Consider the following 19811-nt stretch of genomic DNA (forward strand, 5'->3'; position numbering starts at 1 on the left):
ATTGTCATCCAATAAGCTTTTAATTCACATTATGGTGAACGTATATTTTCATTCATGACCTACAGTGCTAGTATAGGACTGTGGCAGGTAGTTATGTGCGACGATTACTGATTAGGGTGAGGAATACACAACATACATTAGCGGTTACAGTACGTGTCCCTGATTCCATTGCAAGTCACCAGCTTGTGCCATCTATAATGTAAGCTGAGACAGAATGGACCTTGACGAGCGAGGGGTACAAGGGGGGGAAAGAAGGGGTTCTTACTGCGCACGTCTATGAACCACAGTCTCTTTATAGATCTACTTTTGTCACTTCTAAACATCATCGTAAACGAATATAGTTGTATACAGCTATTTGATTGGTATCATGTTCAGAAAATATTGATTGCTTGATATTCTTTCGTTTCCCAAAATCCTCCAGAGTAGAACCAACACTCTTGCTTTGTCAGTGGATGCACAGAGGGTTTAAACCATCTACGGGTGTTAAGGGAGTTGGACTTTTCATCATCATTTTCCAATTATTATAAATGAGTTAAAACCAACTTACCGTGCTTTTTCTTCCTTTTCCTTGCGATTCCGACGAGCTTTACGGGCGTCCCGCTGCTTCTCCTCCAATCGAGTTTTCTCTTGAGCGGCTGGTTCAACTTGACCCTCTTCCATCAGTCTAATATCCGGTCGAAATCGACTGTCCGTTGGACAGATTTTAATTCCCGCTTCTGGCGGCGGCAACTCATTCGAAGCCATTGCGAACAGCGTGAAGTGGTAATACTGCGAGAGTTTAAACGAAAATTAAGCAAGCTAATCGATTTCCTGCACGAGAGAACGCAGACATGTTTAACGATTACAGATTAAGCTAGTACCTCGGCTGAGTATGAAGGACGAGGATCAGCTATCCACAAAGTAGTCGAGTTGGGAATTTCCAGTGAAATGGTTGAGCTAGATTTGGGGATTTCGCCATCAGGAGGTTCGGGCGGACAATGTCCATCGTCTGAGCCATTCGCCTATAGCAAAAATGAAATTAATTTCCCGATAATAATTCCGCAATGATTAGTTTTGCATCGCAAAAATACAAGGCACTTTTTTTTTTTTAAAGTAGAATGAAGATTTACCTCATCTGTACTATGCTTAAATGAGCCAATAGTTAAGCTATTCAGTTTTGCAAGCATTTTGCGTGGCGTGTGCGTCACACTTTCCTTTGAGCTTTCCGATCTGCTACAAATGTAAATAAAATCGAAATCCTATTATAAACCAATTTCTACTTTTTTTTGCATTAGTCATCTTACGACATACTTTAATCCTCGGTTAGAACTGGAAGTATTGTATTCATCGTAAGCTAAAATTAAAATATGATCATTTAACTGTTACTTATTTATCGAAGGAATTTAGTCATTACATTTTATGTCGGTTGACTTCATGAAATCTGTCCACTTGCCGTACAAGAACAACCTCCGCGCTTTACTGCATATCAGAAAATGAAACAATGACGTATTGTGGTATCATTGAAATCGATACATCGCAGACTGCCAGCCAAATGTTTTAAAATAATCAGAATTGGGAAGACGTATAAAATACCTTGAATCGAGAACAAAACCTTCGACGCGATGCAAATCACGGCAGTACCAGCCTGCTGGTTTGAAATTCAATTCGCATCGATAACCTATGAGTGTGCAATGTAGAAATGATGTCCGTGAACTTCAAACCAAGTATTATACAATATATACATATAGGAGAAACCCGCCAATAGCCAGCTTTTAATTGGACCAACTAACCGTTAGAATGGTTGATTATCTCCATCGTTCCGTACTGCTCCATCCATAGCTTCCCTACAATGATATTGTGGACATAGCAGCTGACATTTGACCATGTGTACGTTTCGTTCCATCTGTTAATCGACTAAGTTTAGCCCATGTTGTTCACGGTTTTCTACGGCTTTCTGTCGACGTCACTTACTTGGGTAGCTCAACCGTGAAAATGCCTTTGGGTTGAATTTCGACGCTTTTCCCCCAGAATTTTATTTTCGGATTTATATCACCGTAAAAGCGGAAAGCCGGCGATTCAGCGTGAAACGCTGAGATAGGTGGATGATGACTGACTTGCTCGGAAATAAATCTGCATTTTTAATCCAGGAAAAAAAAAAAAAAAAAAAAAAAATTACAAAATAATCATTCGGACTTGAGCAGTGAAAAATTAAAAATGACGCCCATGTATCAAGTGTAAAACTAAACTAACCTAAAATCTTGTCGTTCATCTTGATACGTCTCACCAAGCAATGGATTGAAAGGTTTGCCCAAACGAAGCCAGTTGGATGCAAGACCACTAACGGCAAAAGATGCCACGTACTAACAAATCAATAGAATATTCAAATGAGATTCACTACGTACAAGGGGCGATTCCCCCCGCACCACAGATTTCCAATATATATTCACGACTTATTTGACTGAATTTAAAAGATACACACGAAGGAAATCTAAACTTACTTGCATCCGCTCAGCAGGATCTGTTGCTTCCGACGCTTTGTTCAACAAATAAGAATATTCCATAAATTCTGTTAGGCGCTGTAAAACTAAAATTTTAAAAGAAAAAAAATGTTGGGGTTTTTTTTTATCGTTTGCTTAATAATAATAACGTAGTGCAATCTTTACATGAAAGAGGCTCATTAAACTGAATGGGCATGGTAATCTTGGAGAGCTCCTTTCCGATGACTTGTTTCAAAACTGACCATAGGCTCGCATCCCCGCAAGGAATTGCCACTGATGGAAGACGATCTCTGTGTTGCCCAGAATAATAATCACATCATTAGTACTGATATACTTTTTTGTTTGTCTTTGGCTAGTTACGATGGTCGACAGGGCAGTCGCCAGGCGTCCAGCGTACCAGAATGATTAAAGATCAATACGGCCAGAAAACGACAAAGGTACCGTACATTATTGCAGTGTGCAGAGTACGCAATCTGTGAGATCGTGTTTTAATATCTAACACACGTTTCTTTGATTTAGATTTTTCCCCCCTGGTGCATGGAATACATTGAACATTCTTTTAATAATGTTTCTGCCCACGGTAAATCAGGTGGAAAAGGCAATGTTTTCCTGTCGCCCGTTAAGTGCATTGAAACCGAGAAAACGAATTATCTAACCATTTTCCAGGGAAAACTCGTGAAAATCGAATTTTACCAGAGAAATTCGGTTAAAACCTTCTCCAGTGTTCTGTAATGCAATTGTCTGCCCAAAAAGTATACTATGGTCTTCTTATTGTTTTTTTGAAACACGTAGCGTGTAGCATATGGTATATACGCTCTCAAGTTTCAAACTAATAAAATTGCAATTCTTTTTTCTTTCCATTCGATGTTACGATATGCTATCAAAATCTAGCGAAATCATATACATATACGCTTGAATAGTGATCATAGGCAGCACTACCAACCATGGATTTCGTATTCAAATTCCCAGAACACAAGAGACCGGAGACCCGTTATAATCGAAACCATGGAGCTCTAAGGTCGCTAATCCTTGCTCTCATGTGTGCCTCACCCTTCCTGCAATGGTACTAGATGCTATATTAAGAAAGCCACTTCCATTTTCATAGAACGGGATTTCTCTTAAGCGTCTTCCTTGGCTCCTTCAATCTCATTCGAGTTAGTTGCTTTTGGACGAGACGTTTAAAAGTCAGCATTTCAGACGGCAATAATGAATTCAATTCAACAAAGCTCTTCTCAATGAAATTGCCAATAAAGCCTAAAAGACAATACCGGATGAATAATATCCTATCGAAATTGTATAACAAAGGCAAACTTTTTGGAGGGCCATACACGGGATGACCGCCAGAAAGGCGAATGAATTGAAGATCACCCAAAAGGAGATGGAAAAATGGTACAGTAAGAGCACTTAAGAGGTTTATACACACTCGCAACAACTGTTTGATGTGACTCATGCGCAACGCAACAACCAGCAATAATTAATTCAGATGGAATTGTTTTTACGTTTACCTGTGTTGACGTACGGCACTGTCCATTGTGCAATTGGGTTGATATTGTTGTTGAAAAATCACAGTTTTCCACCACCCCGCCGAGTGTTGTTTATAGCGATGAAGTGCTCTGCTGTCTAGACGTCCCAGGCTGGTCCTCGATTGATACAACGTGCAGTTGCGTGCTTATTGACCTGTACGAATTACAAGAGCGCCCGTTAGGAACAAGGAGAAATAATTTGCACGTTGATTACAAGAGGCTGACAAAGCCGAGCATATAGACAAAGCTATGCAAGGGATAGGCGGCAGGAATCGAATCAATACTTTTTGGAGTCGCATCGAGTCCTTTGAAGGAAGCTACCGGTTTAAACAAGTTCTTTGATGTGTTCAATTGACGATGAATTCATGATACAATATGCAACTTGCGTGAATATTTGATGTATCAAGGGCTAAAGATAGATGACAGGACAAAGGAAGGAGCTTACCGAAAACAGCATTCAAAAAACGCGATCCTTAGAGCTCCAAACACCTTTCACACACTCGCACTTCGTCGTTCTGTGGCAACACTACGTCCATGCTCTCCCGGAGCTCTCCGTCAAAGGTTCCGAAAGGCAAACGTTTCAGAACCCAGCCCAAACCCAACTCGGAAGCGACATCTACAGCTGAAATATTTCTGGATCCTTCTAGCGCTCCCCATTGGCCGCTTTTATTGAAGACCAGCTCATAGTTTCCCGATGACGGAGTCGCAGTTGCGCCGAGCAAATCACTGAGAAATCCACACTCTGTTTTTTTGTTGTTGCCTTTTTTGTTTTTTGAAACAAATACATCCCTCGGATCGTTTTATCTTTCCCTATCGCACCCACCGATTGAGACTCTAGAACTATAAGCAACACTCTTCGTTTATCAATTCCCGTGCAAGACTCACGAGGCCGTTGAGGAGAACGCCAAGTCGGCGCTGTTAATTGCACGTGCATGAAATGTTAGACATTGGAATGCACGAAGATTACATGCACATTTTCCGGGCATGTTTGCCTCTTTCTATAATCGTTAATAGAATGTTGCATGATTTACTCCTTCCAACCCTCTTACAAATCACATACGTGTGTTATTTACGTAGCGCGCAACTTCGCAGACAGCTACACGATACGAGGTAAAATTATAAGAAACTTTAGATTGCCAAAGTAATGGATTGCTTGGCCCGACGTCGCTTTTGCGCATGTGCCCAAGTACCATTCAACTTTGTTTGCACTTGCGCGGTATCTTCCGTCGACTTTTATCGATTCTTATTGTATCTTTCTGGCTCAGGTGTGTCAACAGACGAATTTATCGTGCGTCACAGATTCATAAACAATCTGCTTAGTATTAATGTAAAAGTTGGCCAACATGCGGGCTTAAAATGTAACGACCCACATCAGCGGTGGTGTAGGACTTTTTTCCCAAACTTGGTTACTTAATGTCCAAATAAATTATATACCTTGTTGCAAATAACCCAGCATGATGATAGCAATCGACGGGTGATGCTCTGTGGTTTGCCCGATTTTCAAAGTCGATTACCGCTTCTTTTGTTGAGAATCCAACGAAATGCTTTCTGATCTTTCACTTTAACCAATGAAACGCGTTATGCTAAACGAATGGGTATCGGGAAAATTTTTTAGTTCTGCAAACAGTAGACTGAAAAGAGAACGCCTTTGGGTGGAAATAGATTTTTTTATGGTTTTAACCGTTTACCTAGTTTCGATGATTAATATGTAATTCGGAGATTTCTGTGTAGCCCTACTGAACAAAGCGGGGAAGTTGTAGTGGTTATTTAAACGCAGTTTCCTATAGAAACCTTTCGTTACACAATTTGAGCTTTATTACGATTGCTGATGTAAGGAAGCAGACAATGACGCAAACGGAAAATCTCTTGTACGAATGACGTGGATTACGCATTATTAGATTGTGCAGCACAAAGAGAGTACTGAGTGCTCTCGGAGAACACCGGAATTACGTTAATGGATTTTAACGAACAATGATTTGACAAGATATTGGTCGTCACCAAATCTAAATTAAAATAGGTTTCTGTAAGGATCCAGCACAGCTTAATATTAAACAGGAAAAGCTACCCTTTTTTTTAACCAGTTCTAATAAACGCTAGTTAATTGGTCGAATTGCGAAAAATGTTCTAGAACATTCGCAGTTCAATCAATAACGCTACATTTGTGAAAAGGAAACCTTACTACCGGTATGTGGTCGTTTTTTATTACTTATCTACATTCAGTATTGTGAAAGTTTACTTATGAAACTCTGGTAACGTTCGATTTCTTTGATTCTAAGATTTGAATCTACAATTTACATACATATCGTTTTTGCCGAGAATTCAGTTTGATTTGAGAATGAAAAACTCAATCGATTGCAAAATTAAATCTAGTATAAACCTACATTCCAAACTCGTCGGTTGACTTTTCGACGAATAAGATTTTTTTTTCGAACGAAAAGGTGCCGGTAGGTCCCTTTTGGTCATACAATTTTCTAGTTGCACTTTGATTGAATGTTTAAAGTTAAAATATTTCTGAATTTGTTGTTTACACACACAGACAAAGTTGTGGACCTGATCTGCAGTCGTTCTACATGTGAGTTATTTCATGAACCCTTCCTGAGAAAACAAATACGGCAAGAGAAAAAAGTTCCAGTGAACCGCCTAGTTCAGGAATAATTGTACTCCTTCCTACGCAACGATTTAGACTCAACGCCACCAAAAAAGCAGAAAATAGATAAATTGTTCTCACACTTTAAGCCTGGGAAATACAGCCAGGCATCCACAATAAGTGCTCCATCCGCAGAAAAGTTCAATGACGGAAAGGGGGCGTCCTCGTGAATACACTCACATGGGTGTACACGAGGACAGAGTTTTTCCAATCAAACTAGATGCTGTTTACCTAAACATATAAAATGAAAAATTGGGTTACGAAAAATATTCACATAAACAACAAGTAGGGAAAAGAAGACAGTGGGTAAACCCTGATTTTTAATAAATGGGAGAGTTTCAAGTTTCCAGTAATAATACTGCATTTTTGAAAGTAATTGCATCATTCAAATATAGCATGCCACAGGAATAAAAGTAACACACATAATTACCCAAGCGATGATAGTGAGATTGTTGTTGATAACTGGTTAATACCAGCAAAAGCAAACCAAGTTGCATATCATGGTGTTATAACGGCTGGCTTAGGCCTCAAATCTGCAAAAAGGTTACATCGGTAGAAAGTGCAAACAAACTTGAAACTGCCATGCATCGACAGGGGGATTTCATGATGAATGCTAATCAGGAACTAATGTTTCATAAATTTGTAACAGATTCAAATCTTTTATTTAAGCTCCCATAATTATTCCATATGTAGTCTTAGTTTTATTTACCTGATAGAAACAGCATGGAAAGCCGCGACACCAGACTTCACAAGACGCCCACAGGTAATTTTATTTGTTGCCCGATTTTTCGTGCAGCCACGTACGTTTTTAAAACAGTTAAATGTTTAATCGTTCCATTTTCTATATCTTAAACTTTGTCTCTTTTTTTATACTTTTAAGCAAAAAGAGAGCAGACGACACTAATCTTCTAATTAGCCATGTCTTATTGCCTAAGATATCGATCGATAGAATTAAAAATCGACTCCCGATAAAGGCGGTTTTTTCACCCGCGCTATTTGAGTATCTATTAGTACGTCTCATCAAGTGACACTGAGTCCCCCTACCACAGTCAAGATAAAAGTAAAAACTTATTTTTACACGAAACCCACAGATAATTAAAGCAAATACCGCCACAATAAGACCCTCTACCCTCTTGGAAGCCAAGAGAGAACAAATTATTTCAATAAGTATCGTCGCAAAAATGAACTTCGACGAGTCTACGTATTGGTTCCAAGAGTGAACTAGTGACTGATGAATAGTTTTGTGAAAAATTACGAATTTACTAATTAATGCGGCAGTTAAACAATCACGAGCAACTAAGATGTATTTTATTTTAATGAGACTACTCTCTTCAACTTCGTTGTAAAGAATTTTGGGAAATTTCACTTTGAAATGATTGCAGAAGATTGCAGGCCAATAATAGTGCGATGAAGTTTCGGTCGAATAAAGTTCAGTCGTCGATGTTATTCAATGGCCATTACGTTTGTATTTGTGGGCGACACTGTACAGTAGGAAGCCAACAAACACGCATAATACAGAAAGCTTACATCTCGATAGTAGCAAAGCGCGGTTGATATGAGATATGGTTTGTGAAAAATAAGAAAGAATACGAGCTTTGCTTTCTTCACTCTCCTCTGTTGAAATGACTTGGAAAAATGAAAGGAAAACGAGCATACAGCAATTAAAACCAACGGAGACTAGATCGAAACCTAAAATTTTAAGTTGGGTATGGAGAAAAGACGTGGATAGAGAAGTTCTGACCGGCGCTGAATGGGTCCGATGGCCGTCGTGTTCGATCGACGTCAACGATTCGGTCGTCTCTGGTACCGTAAGGTTCGTAATGCGTTGTTGAACGACATGCTAATAATAACCGACACGTTACCATCAGTCATCGCAGCACACTGGTAGTGAAATACACGATGATTCCTTTTTTTTTTTTTTCTTTTTTGTCTTCCATTTTCTTCGTTTCGTTTCACGGTTCCGAAATATTTAAAAAATATTGACGACGCCGTAGGGGAGATGCGAGACTGTGAAGAGCTCTCGACGGGGTCAATTCAAAACATAAGCAGAAAAGTACGAACAAGGTTTCTGTGACTATCAGATGTAGACAGGAGTTTCCTGGCCAATCAAAAGGCGAAACATGGAGGTGGGCATCGTCTTCATGTTTATCTGAATGAAATCAAATTCAAGTTATTCAACATTTTCAATTGGGAGCCATTGATGAAATGAAAAGGCCAATTTTTCAGTTCTTTACCTCTCCGACGGAAGTTGCCAAAAGACCAACGATGCGTTCGTGAGGTACGGCAACGACACTTTGACCGTTAATTTCAATAATCCGGTGACCGACACGAACTCCGCCTCGTTCAGCGATCCCTCCTCTCAGAAGGCTACAAATCTGCCGGAAAAAAAAAGTTCAAACGCGACGACTCGTTAAGCTCCGAAAATGCTAAAAGGAGAGTTCAGGACTCATTAAGTAACTTAAAGCAACTGACCACTCCGTTCTGGACGCTGAAACCTAATTGGTACTTTGTGTCGGGTCGTTTGATTTTCACCTCGACCACGGGTGGGCAAGGAACCACAGTTAGTTTAACCACCGTCGCCGACTTGGCGTTCTGCAAAAAAAGACAAATCCAAAAAGCCCGCCAGAAGTTTAGAGAGACATTTGAAGATGACTTGAAGACCTTGGTCAAAATGTGTCAAATTGAGTCTTTACTTTGATGTAAGTCTGACAGGTGGAGAGGGGCAGCCCCACAAGGCTGATGCCGTTGATGGCGATGATCTGGTCTCCGATATTGAGCTGGCCGCATCGAGCAGCCGCTCCAGCCGGTGCCAGATTGGCTATGACGACAGTCGGGAGCATCGACCCCCATCCCGATTCGACGATCACGACTCCCAGGATTTCGTTGCGGGCTTTCGGCACGATGACCTGAACGCAATTGGAACGCATCCATAAAGTATGCAGACCCAAGAGCCCCGCGTGTGCACGCGGCTTGGTCGCCGTTCGGGTTCAGTGAACGGGCAATTATGCTAATAAATACGTACCTCTTTCTGCAGCTCTTTCTTGGCGAACATTTGCAACTCGTCGCCAAATATCTCCTGAGAATTCAAAACTTCCTGATAGTCCATTTCGCGCACAAAACTCTGGTCCTCGATGCCATTGGCTTTCAGGAATTCCATATAGGCAACTTGAAAGGCCTGACCAATGGACTGGGCAATAAACTGGGCCTGTAAAAGAAACAAACAAAACCAAATAAAACGATGACAAACGGCCCGTCGCATGAGTATCATTCTCAGTCGAATGGCAGCACAGCATCAGAATCTATCGGTTGTCATCAAAGCATTTGTTACCTCCTCACTCTCGAAGACGTGACAGACCATTTTGGGCGTCTTGGCAATTTTGTTGCTGGAATCTTCACCATCCTGAGTTATCATCCGCCTCCTGGCCATCAGAACGACGAGGTCTCCAATATCGGCAATGTAGGAAATGGTTCTCAAGGCGTGATCCATCATAATTTCCTGGAGAAGATGGGCAGACAACACACAAGAGAAACGACAAAGAGGATATGTTATATAGAGACTTTGAGAACCAGAGAGAAATAATAAGACATCAATTTGGGTAGTCCGAGTCGCCGTTTGCCAGGCAAAGCACGTGCGGCGGAAGAAATGAACCGAAAACAAAACGTCAAAGAAATGCAGAAAGAAAAAGAAAAACAAAATCATGATCAAATATTTCATCTCCAACTGACTTTCAATTCCGTGTTGAGGACCATGATTTTCTCCGTGGAAATGAAGAGGTCCACTTCGGTCGTCGGCTGCGTTTCTCCTTCCGGCGCCTAATTTTCATCATTTCCCGTCGAGGAAGAAGTAGGAGGATGAACAGAGGAGTCATGAAAATGAAAGATAGCCAAAAAAGATTCCATTCACGATCGGTATGTCTGCATTCTTTCTTTCTTCTCTCTCTCTCTCTCTTTTACGGATCTCTTTCTCTCTCTTTCTCGGCGAGCAGAGCGCAAACAAAAATTAATATCGGCCGTTGGCAAACTAAATCCAGAGGAATCCTCCTCCCCCCTCTGTATATCCACAAGCGTCTTCGTTGGATGCGCTCCGCGATTTTTGCGTGGGATCATGTCTGTCGAAAGACTTGTTCTCAGACCACTGCTTTGCTCTCCGCTTCTTTCAGACCGTTTTCCCGTTCGTCCTCTCTCGCTCGTGTTTCTTTTGTCGACGTTCAAGAGATCCGTTCCCAGCATCCATTCAACAAACAATAAGGGACTAAATTAGGTCTTTTTTTTTTCCTTCTTCTTTTTGGGTATAAAGAACTTTACATCCAGGATACATGTGAGGGTGGTGGTCGCCCCTTGATTGAATCAATACAACACCACACACACACGTCGAGTTGAGGCTGAGAAGAGTCGAGCAAAGGAGCGGTGGTGGCATGTCTCTGTCATGGACGACAAGACACGCAAGACGCGGAGCGCTTCAACCGGCGGCGGCTGCTGCTCAGACGGGCGGACAACGGTCGCTGTCAAAGAGTTTGTGTGGATACACAGAGGGAGTAGGTAGCCGCCCCGTTTTTTTTTTTTCTTTTTTCGTACGTCTCTCAACACACAATTACACCAGACGGCGATGACCGAAACAACAACAGCAACAACAACAACAACAACAACAGACGACACCAAGAGATAAAGAGAGGAGATAATGGACTCACCAGGGCCTAGCAAACAAGACCATTACCGCACGACAGGGCAAGCAAGAAAGGGAGAGAAAGACAAAAGAAATAAAAATAGACAAAATATTCATATGTAAATACGGCATAATAATTATTTCCCAAAATTATTTTTTTTTCTGTTAAATGTTTGACGTGTCAAACTAAATATTGTGGTTCAAAAAAAAATATTATAAATTAATTAATTTTTTTTTTTTTTCGATGGCGTGTGTGTGCCTGTGTGGCATATGCTAAATCAAAAAGTGAGTGAAACGTTTTGAATCAAAAAATGTCAAAACATTTTGTCTGGCATCAGTTTCGGTGTGTGTGTGTGTGTGTGTGTGTGTGCGCGCGCGAGTGTTCGGTCTACCTATAGTCGAGAAAATTATTCCGGAGATTGCGGAGGGAGAGCGGAATGAGCTGGAAAAGGCGGAACGGATTCAAGTGGTCCACAAATGAGTGAGAGGCAGGCGACGAATGGGATAATACACGACATTCGCAAACAGACGAGGCAATTCAAATCTCCCGAGCATGATTGGATGAGCAGCAGCAGCAGTAAGAGTGTACACGACAAAGAAAGAGAAGCCAAAAGTGAGTAGACACACGGAGAGAGTCCCTTCTATTCCTTTTTCGACGCCATTGAATTCTTAAGTAACGGGCAAACAACTAGCGACTGAAACCGACTGATCTCAATGCCCTAAAGAATATGGTCCCATTCACTCAATTGGGTGTTGAAAAGTCGTTGGGGAAAAAAAAGAAAAGTGAATAAATATCCCTCAATTGTCCCTAGCTCAATCCTCCTAGCCGCTCCTAGCCGCTCCTAGCCGGAGAATGGGCGACCAGGAAAATCTCAAAGTAATAAAAAAGGAGAAGAAGAAAAAAGCTGAGAAGAAGAAGAAGAAGAAGACGAAGAATATGAGCTCCAAAAAGAGGCTTAGCCCTTAAGAACCCTTTTTTTCTGAATAGGAGAGTCCCTTTTTGTCGCGCTTCTCTTTGCCGTTGGCAAATGCCAAGATGGGGAGGGGGGGGGGCAGATCAAATCGGAAATTCCCGGCGACTAAAGGCCCGATGGAGATCACTCCCGACCCCATGAATTATACAACATGGACGCGTATAATATCTCGCAGGAGAGAGGAGGAGGAGGGAAAATAGATATAGCTGTGTGTATATCATATGCATGTGTATAATAGACAGTGTCTTGATTACCATCGAGAGGGCGGAGTTTGGCATGTTTGGAAACACTCAAGGGGAATGGAGCTCGACTTGATGTGTCAAGACTCCGGGATATGGCCGTCTCGCAAGATATGGCTCTCCACATCTTCGGGAGGCCAGTAGCTGGAACGCGGGACAGAAAGGAAGAAGAAGAAAAAGCAGCCGAAATGAGAAAAAGGCGGGAGAGGAAACACGCTGGTAATGAGCCTCGACGCCCCATATTACGGGAGCTCTCGACGCAATGTATTTCTCGTTCGTTCGCCTCCCCCCTCTCGACATCCTCCTCCATCCTATTGTCGCCGTCTTTTTTCTCTTTTCGAGGGCGGAGGGAGTTCAGTGCAACCCAGCACATTTGGGCGCGCCCCGTCAAAATTGGGCGACGCCCAACAATATCGACAACAAAAGAAGCTGAAGGAAAAAGGGAGAAATGACGAGCAAGTCACGTTCTTTGCGACGACATCGTAGCCATCCAGCCGAGTGCAAAACACACAATATCAGGGGGGACGACAATATCGGCGGCCAAAGTGAGAGGAGCCATGCAAGTAGCAAAGAAGAAGAAGAAAAAGCGACAGAGCAACATCATCAAATATCGTGTAAACGTGCCAATAACATGAATAACATTGTCTCCTCTCTTCCAATATTCCCCCCCCCGTTCTCCAAACGTTTCCATCCAACCCTAAGAAAAAAATAAATAAATAAATTCCGCCCTACCCACTTTTAAGTTTTCTCCCATCCCAAAGTCTTTTGCTTTTGTTTCTCTTCTTTAATTAATTTTTTTAATTTTTTCCGTCGAGTTTGCTTGGAACAATGACCGACCTTTAATTTGAGCACAGCCTCTTCTACCATGCCCTTTTTAGTGCGGTACTTCCAGCAGCCGGATGCCGCCGAGCTATCCGGTTGCAGTTCGTCGATTTCCGACAATCCATGGTAGAGCAGTCGGAAACTGCAGCCGTGAATCACTTTCGACGAGGTGGCACACGGCGAATCCTCCTCCTCCTCCTCTTCGTCCAGCCGCTCCTCGTCGGGATCCTCCTCTTGGTAAAAGCGTCCCGGCGGAGCCGGATGGGGAGACCCCCCGGATTGCGGGACGGGGGAGACTGGAGTCTGAGGCTCCTGGCAGGGCGGGCAAGACGGAACGTTGGCGTTAAAGTCGCAAGACGATCGGGACGTGACGTCCGTCTCGCTCTGAGGATTCACGTGAATTCGAGTGCTGCTGCTGTTGCTGACCGACACGTCGGCGCTCGATTCCGGCTGCGTTTCGTCATTGAAATAAAGCGGCAGCGATTCATCAGCGGCCGTGGTGGCGTCATCAGCCTCTTCGTCATCGTCGTCGAAGGAAATGGAGGCCGGCGACGAATCGCTGGCCGTTTCGCGATTGTGTTGACGAATGTCTTGATCCTACCGGGCGATGATCGATACATTCCATCATGTGACAAGAAAAACGGTACCCCCCCCCCCCAACACACAGACACACAAAAAAGGAAAGACAATGGCATTCGATCCTGCACTTAGAAGTCCTCCCGCGAGTCGAATTAACGAATTTTGAATCTTTCGTGTTGATTGTTTCTAGACACAATGACAGTAACGAAGGGGCAAAGTGTGCAACGGGAGACAACACACGGATCTCTCTTCTACTACTTTTGATATCAACATTCAAAAGTGAATCTAAACTACCCATGTATATCCGACAGACTACAATTGACCGACTATAAATAGCCCAAGGAAAAATAAAAAGAATAACTTAAACATTCCGTTCCAGTCACCAGACCAAGAAAAATAAAGAAATACAAAAATAATTCATGGGTTAAAGGTAGTCAAGAGTTAGTTCTTTTTTTCTTTAAAATCACAAGGAAGGTTATAAGATCAAAAGAGTAGTAGTAGTAGTGGCAGCAGTAGTAGTAGTAGTATTAGACCTATATAGGAAGGGCAAATGGCGAATGCCCCCCCAGCGGGAGGGTTGTAACGAAAAAGGACAGGAACGGTCTGGGGAAATCAGGAAGAGCGGGTTCGGTGGTGGGGGGGTAAATGGGAAAATTATGGGGAATCATTAGCATCTCCGTTTCTTTCCTTTCTTTCTTTTTTTCTCCCTGTGGTTTGTGTGTGTGTGTGTGTGTGTAACTGCATTTCTTTAACTGTTCTTTTTTTCCGTGTGTACGTGTGTGTAGTAGAGTTTAAATGTGTGTATGTAGAATAATATGCGCGCGCAAGTGCGTAATTTCATCAAATCTATGAAATTCGTTTTGACCGTTTGGTTATTGAATCAATTTCAAAAAGAGAAGGAACTTTTTGATATGGTAGCAAATAAAAGCAGGTGATGTGATTTTTACCTTGATGCGGGAAACGGCTTCTTCCGCCTGCATCATGCGAGTATATTTGGTCGGCTGCCCCTCGCAGACGATCTGCGTTGAGCCCAGGTAATTGGCGCGGAATAAAACACCTTCGATGAGTACTGCAGGTTCGTGAACCATCACTGTTGCCCAACCGTCGACGACACAAACGAAATGAAAAGAAACCGATAATAATAAGAAAAAAAAAAGAAAAAAAATCTTGATTAGTTTTTAATTTATTAATGAAAATTAAAGAATCAACTAATTGGAATGTTGGCGGAACTTTTGTGTTCTCGTGAATCCGTGAATCCACCATCCGGAAGCGGAAACACACAAAACAGGTAATTAAAAAAAAAGAAAAGAAAAACCAAATCAAACCAAAGAGACAAAAGAACAGAAACAAATAAAAATTTGGAACCGAATCGTAATAATGCCATGCTGTAAAAAACGATTAACCGCCTTTGTATTAGATTTTTATTTGGCAATAGAAGACGACGAATTGAAATTCGAACTTTGAGTTTGACGGACACGGTCACGAGCGGACAAGTTTTCGACTCACAAAATGGCAAATGGCAATCGGGTTTGTGGGTTGCAGCAATGTCTCTCATGCTCGACACCATCGTCAAATAACAAATAAAGGTGAAGAGAAGAAATGCAAGAAGCATGTCATGCATGCGATGATGAAACACGGGGGGCTAGAGGGAGGAGGAGGACGATGAGAGACGTATTGAAAATGGGAGGGGGGAAAATGGACGGACACGCAGGCATTATTGGATTTTCTTTTCCTTAATTCCGCGTTTAATATCATACACACACGCACAAAAAAAAGGAATAAATCTTTTTTTTTTTTTAAGGAATAAAAATTTCGTTGTTTAAGTTGAGGTGAAGAATTGTAGAAAAAAACAAACGAAACTACAAAATTCTAAAAGTATAAAAAGTGAAGGAGTGAAATAGTCTACGGGCAAAACGGGCATTAAAATTGGATGTGTATAATATATATGCTCACCGACAACGCATGGGAAGAAGGAGAAGAAGAACAGATGTACCCCCACCATCAGCGTGAAATTTTGTTTTTTGTTTGTTTGGATTTTTGTTTTTTTTGTTTGGAAAAAAAAGAAAGAAAAAAAAGAAAAAAAAAATTCAAAAATCAAACAAATGAAATCGGAAGGGGGGAATCGTAACATTAACCCACGACGGAAACGAACCAACTTAACAACCGAAAATGGAAACAGAAAAGCGAAATTGTTTCGTTTTCAACACACACACACACACGCACGCAGTGATTAAGACAATCGGCGAAAATGTTGGGGACGTCTCAGCTAACATCCCGCTTAATTCCAAAAAATGGTCATTATTTCATTTCATTCTGGCTCCTGAATGTGCATCTTTCTACAGCAAATTTCTACTACGTCATAGCTCAAATTCGTCGTGATGTTGTGCCAACAGGTACAAACACACCGGGGGAGGTGATCAAGGAGGTGCTGTTCGAATTTTCTTCGCCCAAGAAAGTACTATAGCCAACGTCATTAGTCGGTGGGGAATCGAATTAGAAAGCCAATTATTTGTGCAGAGCGTAGTATTTGTTCGCTACGGTTTAGATGATCGGGTGGCAGAGTACAACCGTCCAATAAAAAACATAACGGATACGCAAGTGATTTACGTAGTGAACAGTTGTGCAAACTGTTTGGAATAATAATTAGCCGTGGGAAAGTTTGGATGGCGATTTCCAGCCAAGAACATTTTTTTTGCGATAAAAATGTGTGAAAGATAATCAATCATGATTTTAAAAAAACAAAAAAACAATTACGAACTTTCACTACTGCTAGTGTGAATACACGAACGGCCTTGAATAATGTCTAGTGTGTGTGATACGTGGCATTCAATCAAAGATAATCTGATAAAAGGAAATGTGGAGAATAAATCGAATCAAAGAAGAAGAAAGAAAGAAAGAAAGCGGGCATTAGAAATTCTAAGATAATTACAGGAGTACTGGCCCAATGGCCTCTTTTCCCTTCTCTCTCTCTCTCTCTCTCTCTCTCCTCCCTAATGCTGTTTTCTTATCACCAAGCAAAGAAATTGAACAAGTTACAACTCATTGGCAAAATCACGATTGATTCGTTGGAGCATGTCAAGCAGCTAGCGGGGCCGCAAATTGCAAAAAGAAATGGGTGTTTTTTTTTTTTTGTTTTTTTTGGGGGGGTTTGTTGAAATTCAAATTTATAAAGGAAGAATAATAGTAAAAAAAAACCTCAAGAGGCCGCCAATAATAAGACGATGGCGGTGCGAAAGATAGGGAAAAAAAGAAAGAAAAATAAGGTCGATGCAGCCAAATCATGTCGACCACGATGCCCAAGATAATAAAAAGGAAGATATCAAGATAGGAAAAAAAAAATATATAGAAACAAGGGTTCTTTTTTTTTTCTTTAACTCTACTAGATATGTACGCATACAAATTCTTGCTTTAGTTTTTTTTTTGTTGGTTTGTTTTTGTTTATGTGTTTTTATAAAAACCACGCTTGCCAAATGGGAAATGGTGCGAGTGAAGCCGAAATTTAATTTAAACAAACAAAAACAAACAAATACAAACTCGGGAATCCTTTTTAAAAAAAATTTGCTATACTTGAAATATATATGTTTTTATAAATGTATAAATATGTACCCATCTATTTTGCATTTGATCTCGAGATTGTCTGCATTCTGAGATAGAATAAGGGAAAAAATAAATTACGTTACCTTCTTTGCTCCTCCCTTTCTTCTTGCTCTGGCTCGAGTTGTCATCCTAAGAAGAAAAAAAAAACGACAAAATAAGTTGATTTGAAAATGCCAAAACGGAGAAATTAAATGGATTATAAACTATCCGAAATGGGAATATCATTCGGACGTTATGGATGCGACACACACACAGCGGGGGCGGGTCGTCACATTCATGATAAAAAAAAAAACGGGTAAACACGCAAGGCATAAACATCCAGAATGTGACGGGCAAATGGCAACAAAAAAATGGTTTTCCTTCCGGAGCCACACGACGAAATAAAAAAAAATGGCGAATAAACGAATAAAAATGAATTTTAAAAAATAAGGGACGCAGATAAAGCGATAATAGACGGGACATGTTCATGCTCGCCAACGCCGCATGCAATAACTATACACGGCAAGAGTAGACATTTATTATTTTTTGAAAAGTGTTTATCCATATGTCTTCTTTTCTGTCCCGTTTCACGAAATAATCAAAGAATGTAATTCAACGCGAAACAACATTCTTCTACAACAACTGGCCACGAAGAAGAATTCAGAGCGCGCCCGACATGATGACGCTGATTGTTTTCTCCGCCTCACCGCAAAATGCTCCCGCAGTGAGACATTGTGTGTGAGCGCAACCGACGAGTGCGCCTTCAAGTTTCTTGGCTCAGCTTCTTCTTCTTCTTCTTCTTCTTCTACTTCTATTGTTATGTCTGATTGTCCGATTGAATTAACACAAAATACAAGATAACGAGCGTGCAATCGAGTCAAAAGTGACTGCCGGGGGTAAATCCGCATGCTTCAAACCCCCGGAGCAGATCAGCAACAAGGCCAAAATAGGAAAAAAGGATCGAAAAATAAAAGGATCGAAAAAAAAAGGCGATCGTCAACGATCGAAAAAGGATCGAGGGATGCTGGTGACGTGCTCAGAAGCGCTCGGACGATGCATGTCACCTTCTTCTTGGCTGACGGCGTCGTTTCTCTGTATTTGAGATCCTTGGGTTCGGATTGGCGAGACGGCGGAGGGGCGCCTCCTCCGGTGGAAGACGATGGGCTCGACGCCGTCCCGTTGGTCAGCGCTGCCGTGGCGGCCGCTGCCACCGACACAGTCGACGACGGTTGAAGATGTTGCTGTTGCTGTTGCTGCTGCACTTGCTGCTGCTGTTGTTGTCCCTGTTGTTGTTGTTGCTGTTGTGGCGACGACCGAGTAGACGACGACGCCGTCGAAGCCGATCTCAGCGACGACGGAGTGGGCGGTGATGAAGACGTCGGCACAGGAGCGGCCCCAATCCTCGTCGTCGGATGGGCTCGCCCGACATCCGAAGCAACGGGTGGGCGCGCCTTCACAATTTCATTTATTGTCGTTTGAAACAAAAGACCCGAGATGCCAGTCGTCGGGAAAGCCAGAAAGAGAGAAAAGAGACGGTCCAGAGATATCAAGATGGATGTATAGGATCAAGATAGACACAGCAGTAGCAGCAGCCCCATCAGTTGCCATCCAAACACGGAAGAAAGACTTTCCGTCATTCCACGAAAACTGAAAAATCCATCACAAAAGTTTTTGTTGGCCCCTCCCGCTCTTCCTTGACTTATTTTCTTGTTGTCGTACGAAAACTAACAGACGACGTTGTGTGTGTGTGTGTATAAGAGCAGACGAGGAATGACGACAGAAATGTCCACGAGCTCGAGAGATGGAGATAAAAAGGAAAAAGAGGACCGTAGAGGATATGTAAGATTATTATTTTTCCTTTTTTTTTTTGTCCTGCCTCATGTTCTTAATGAGTCCCGTCTCTTTTCAAACTTGTCGACGGCCGTTGACTTTCCTTCTCTCGCTATCATTTCCCCATCGGCCGGACTCGGTCGCCAAGGCCCCGTATGTTGGCGTCGTCGTCGTTAGGAGATGGTAAGACCCAACGAGCCACAAAGAAATGAAGGGATCCCGCACGGCACGCCAATCTCATCTCGACATCGTCACGGGCTGGAGAGAAAGTCGGCCCCAAAAAGTAGAAGACGCGAGAGAATGATGATGATGATAATAAAAAAAATGTATATAGTATAAGGGACCCGTGCCGACCGTCGGCGATCAATTGCCAAAACGATGTAAAAAAGGCGAGAAAAACATAACCAGAACCCAAACCCAAAATTGAGGAAAAATCTTGCACCACCACCAAGTAGACGACGAAGAAGAAAAATTTGGTGGT

At 42.0% G+C, this 19811-nt stretch overlaps 3 protein-coding genes across 12 annotated transcripts in view; 1 reads left to right on the forward strand and 2 right to left on the reverse strand.

The window, feature by feature from the left end:
- LOC124310854 (tyrosine-protein phosphatase 99A-like) overlaps positions 1 to 19811 on the forward strand; it is a 691797-nt gene that overhangs the window by 483379 nt on the left and 188607 nt on the right. The window lies entirely within an intron of this gene.
- LOC124311174 (oxysterol-binding protein-related protein 2-like) lies at positions 13 to 7523 on the reverse strand. 3 transcript variants are annotated; one of them, XM_046775540.1, is made up of 15 exons: positions 7357 to 7523; positions 6729 to 6878; positions 3983 to 4154; positions 2643 to 2767; positions 2478 to 2563; positions 2230 to 2339; positions 1951 to 2109; positions 1770 to 1882; positions 1573 to 1657; positions 1394 to 1458; positions 1291 to 1333; positions 1110 to 1212; positions 861 to 1001; positions 548 to 768; positions 13 to 474 (listed from the first exon to the last, which is right to left on the reverse strand). In XM_046775540.1, exons 3-15 carry the CDS (start codon positions 4006 to 4008, stop codon positions 372 to 374), a joined length of 1380 nt encoding a protein of 459 aa, XP_046631496.1. In that variant the 5' UTR covers positions 4009 to 4154; positions 6729 to 6878; positions 7357 to 7523; the 3' UTR covers positions 13 to 371. The 3 variants fall into 3 exon arrangements, with proteins under 3 accessions (XP_046631496.1, XP_046631497.1, XP_046631495.1); XM_046775541.1 differs by lacking the exons at positions 6729 to 6878; positions 7357 to 7523 and adding an exon at positions 4446 to 4781 and having other exon boundaries at positions 1110 to 1209; XM_046775539.1 differs by lacking the exons at positions 6729 to 6878; positions 7357 to 7523 and adding an exon at positions 4446 to 4779.
- The window catches only part of LOC124310830 (serine-rich adhesin for platelets-like), a 30609-nt gene continuing 18891 nt past the window's right edge, over positions 8094 to 19811 (reverse strand). Inside the window, exons 6-17 of one of the 8 annotated variants that reach the window (XM_046774884.1) lie at positions 18565 to 18951; positions 17605 to 17650; positions 14872 to 14993; positions 13361 to 13942; positions 11336 to 11341; positions 10374 to 10460; positions 9976 to 10143; positions 9670 to 9852; positions 9341 to 9553; positions 9120 to 9239; positions 8882 to 9022; positions 8094 to 8796 (exon numbers count right to left, since the gene is read on the reverse strand). In XM_046774884.1, coding sequence (XP_046630840.1) covers positions 8725 to 8796; positions 8882 to 9022; positions 9120 to 9239; positions 9341 to 9553; positions 9670 to 9852; positions 9976 to 10143; positions 10374 to 10460; positions 11336 to 11341; positions 13361 to 13942; positions 14872 to 14993; positions 17605 to 17650; positions 18565 to 18951 — 2127 coding nt within the window. In that variant the 3' untranslated portion in view covers positions 8094 to 8724. Of the gene's footprint in view, positions 8797 to 8881; positions 9023 to 9119; positions 9240 to 9340; positions 9554 to 9669; positions 9853 to 9975; positions 10144 to 10373; positions 10461 to 11335; positions 11342 to 13360; positions 13943 to 14871; positions 15015 to 17604; positions 17651 to 18564; positions 18952 to 19811 lie in introns of all 8 variants that reach the window. The other 7 variants (XM_046774882.1, XM_046774883.1, XM_046774886.1 and 4 more) reach the window with 7 other exon arrangements.

The sequence above is a fragment of the Daphnia pulicaria genome, chromosome 8 (assembly GCF_021234035.1).
Source record: "Daphnia pulicaria isolate SC F1-1A chromosome 8, SC_F0-13Bv2, whole genome shotgun sequence".
In the NCBI taxonomy this organism is placed as follows: domain Eukaryota; kingdom Metazoa; phylum Arthropoda; class Branchiopoda; order Diplostraca; family Daphniidae; genus Daphnia; species Daphnia pulicaria.

Excerpts from the sequence above, each read along its gene's own strand:
- LOC124311174 (XM_046775540.1), bottom strand. The coding sequence starts at position 4,008 with ATGGACAGTGCCGTACGTCAACACAG. Across the intron at positions 1,883-1,950 it reads TTCACGGTTGAGCTACCCAA|ATGGAACGAAACGTACACAT; the intron begins GTAAGTGACGTC and ends GTCGATTAACAG. Across the intron at positions 475-547 it reads GAAAAGGAAGAAAAAGCACG|ATGGTTTAAACCCTCTGTGC; the intron begins GTAAGTTGGTTT and ends TAACACCCGTAG.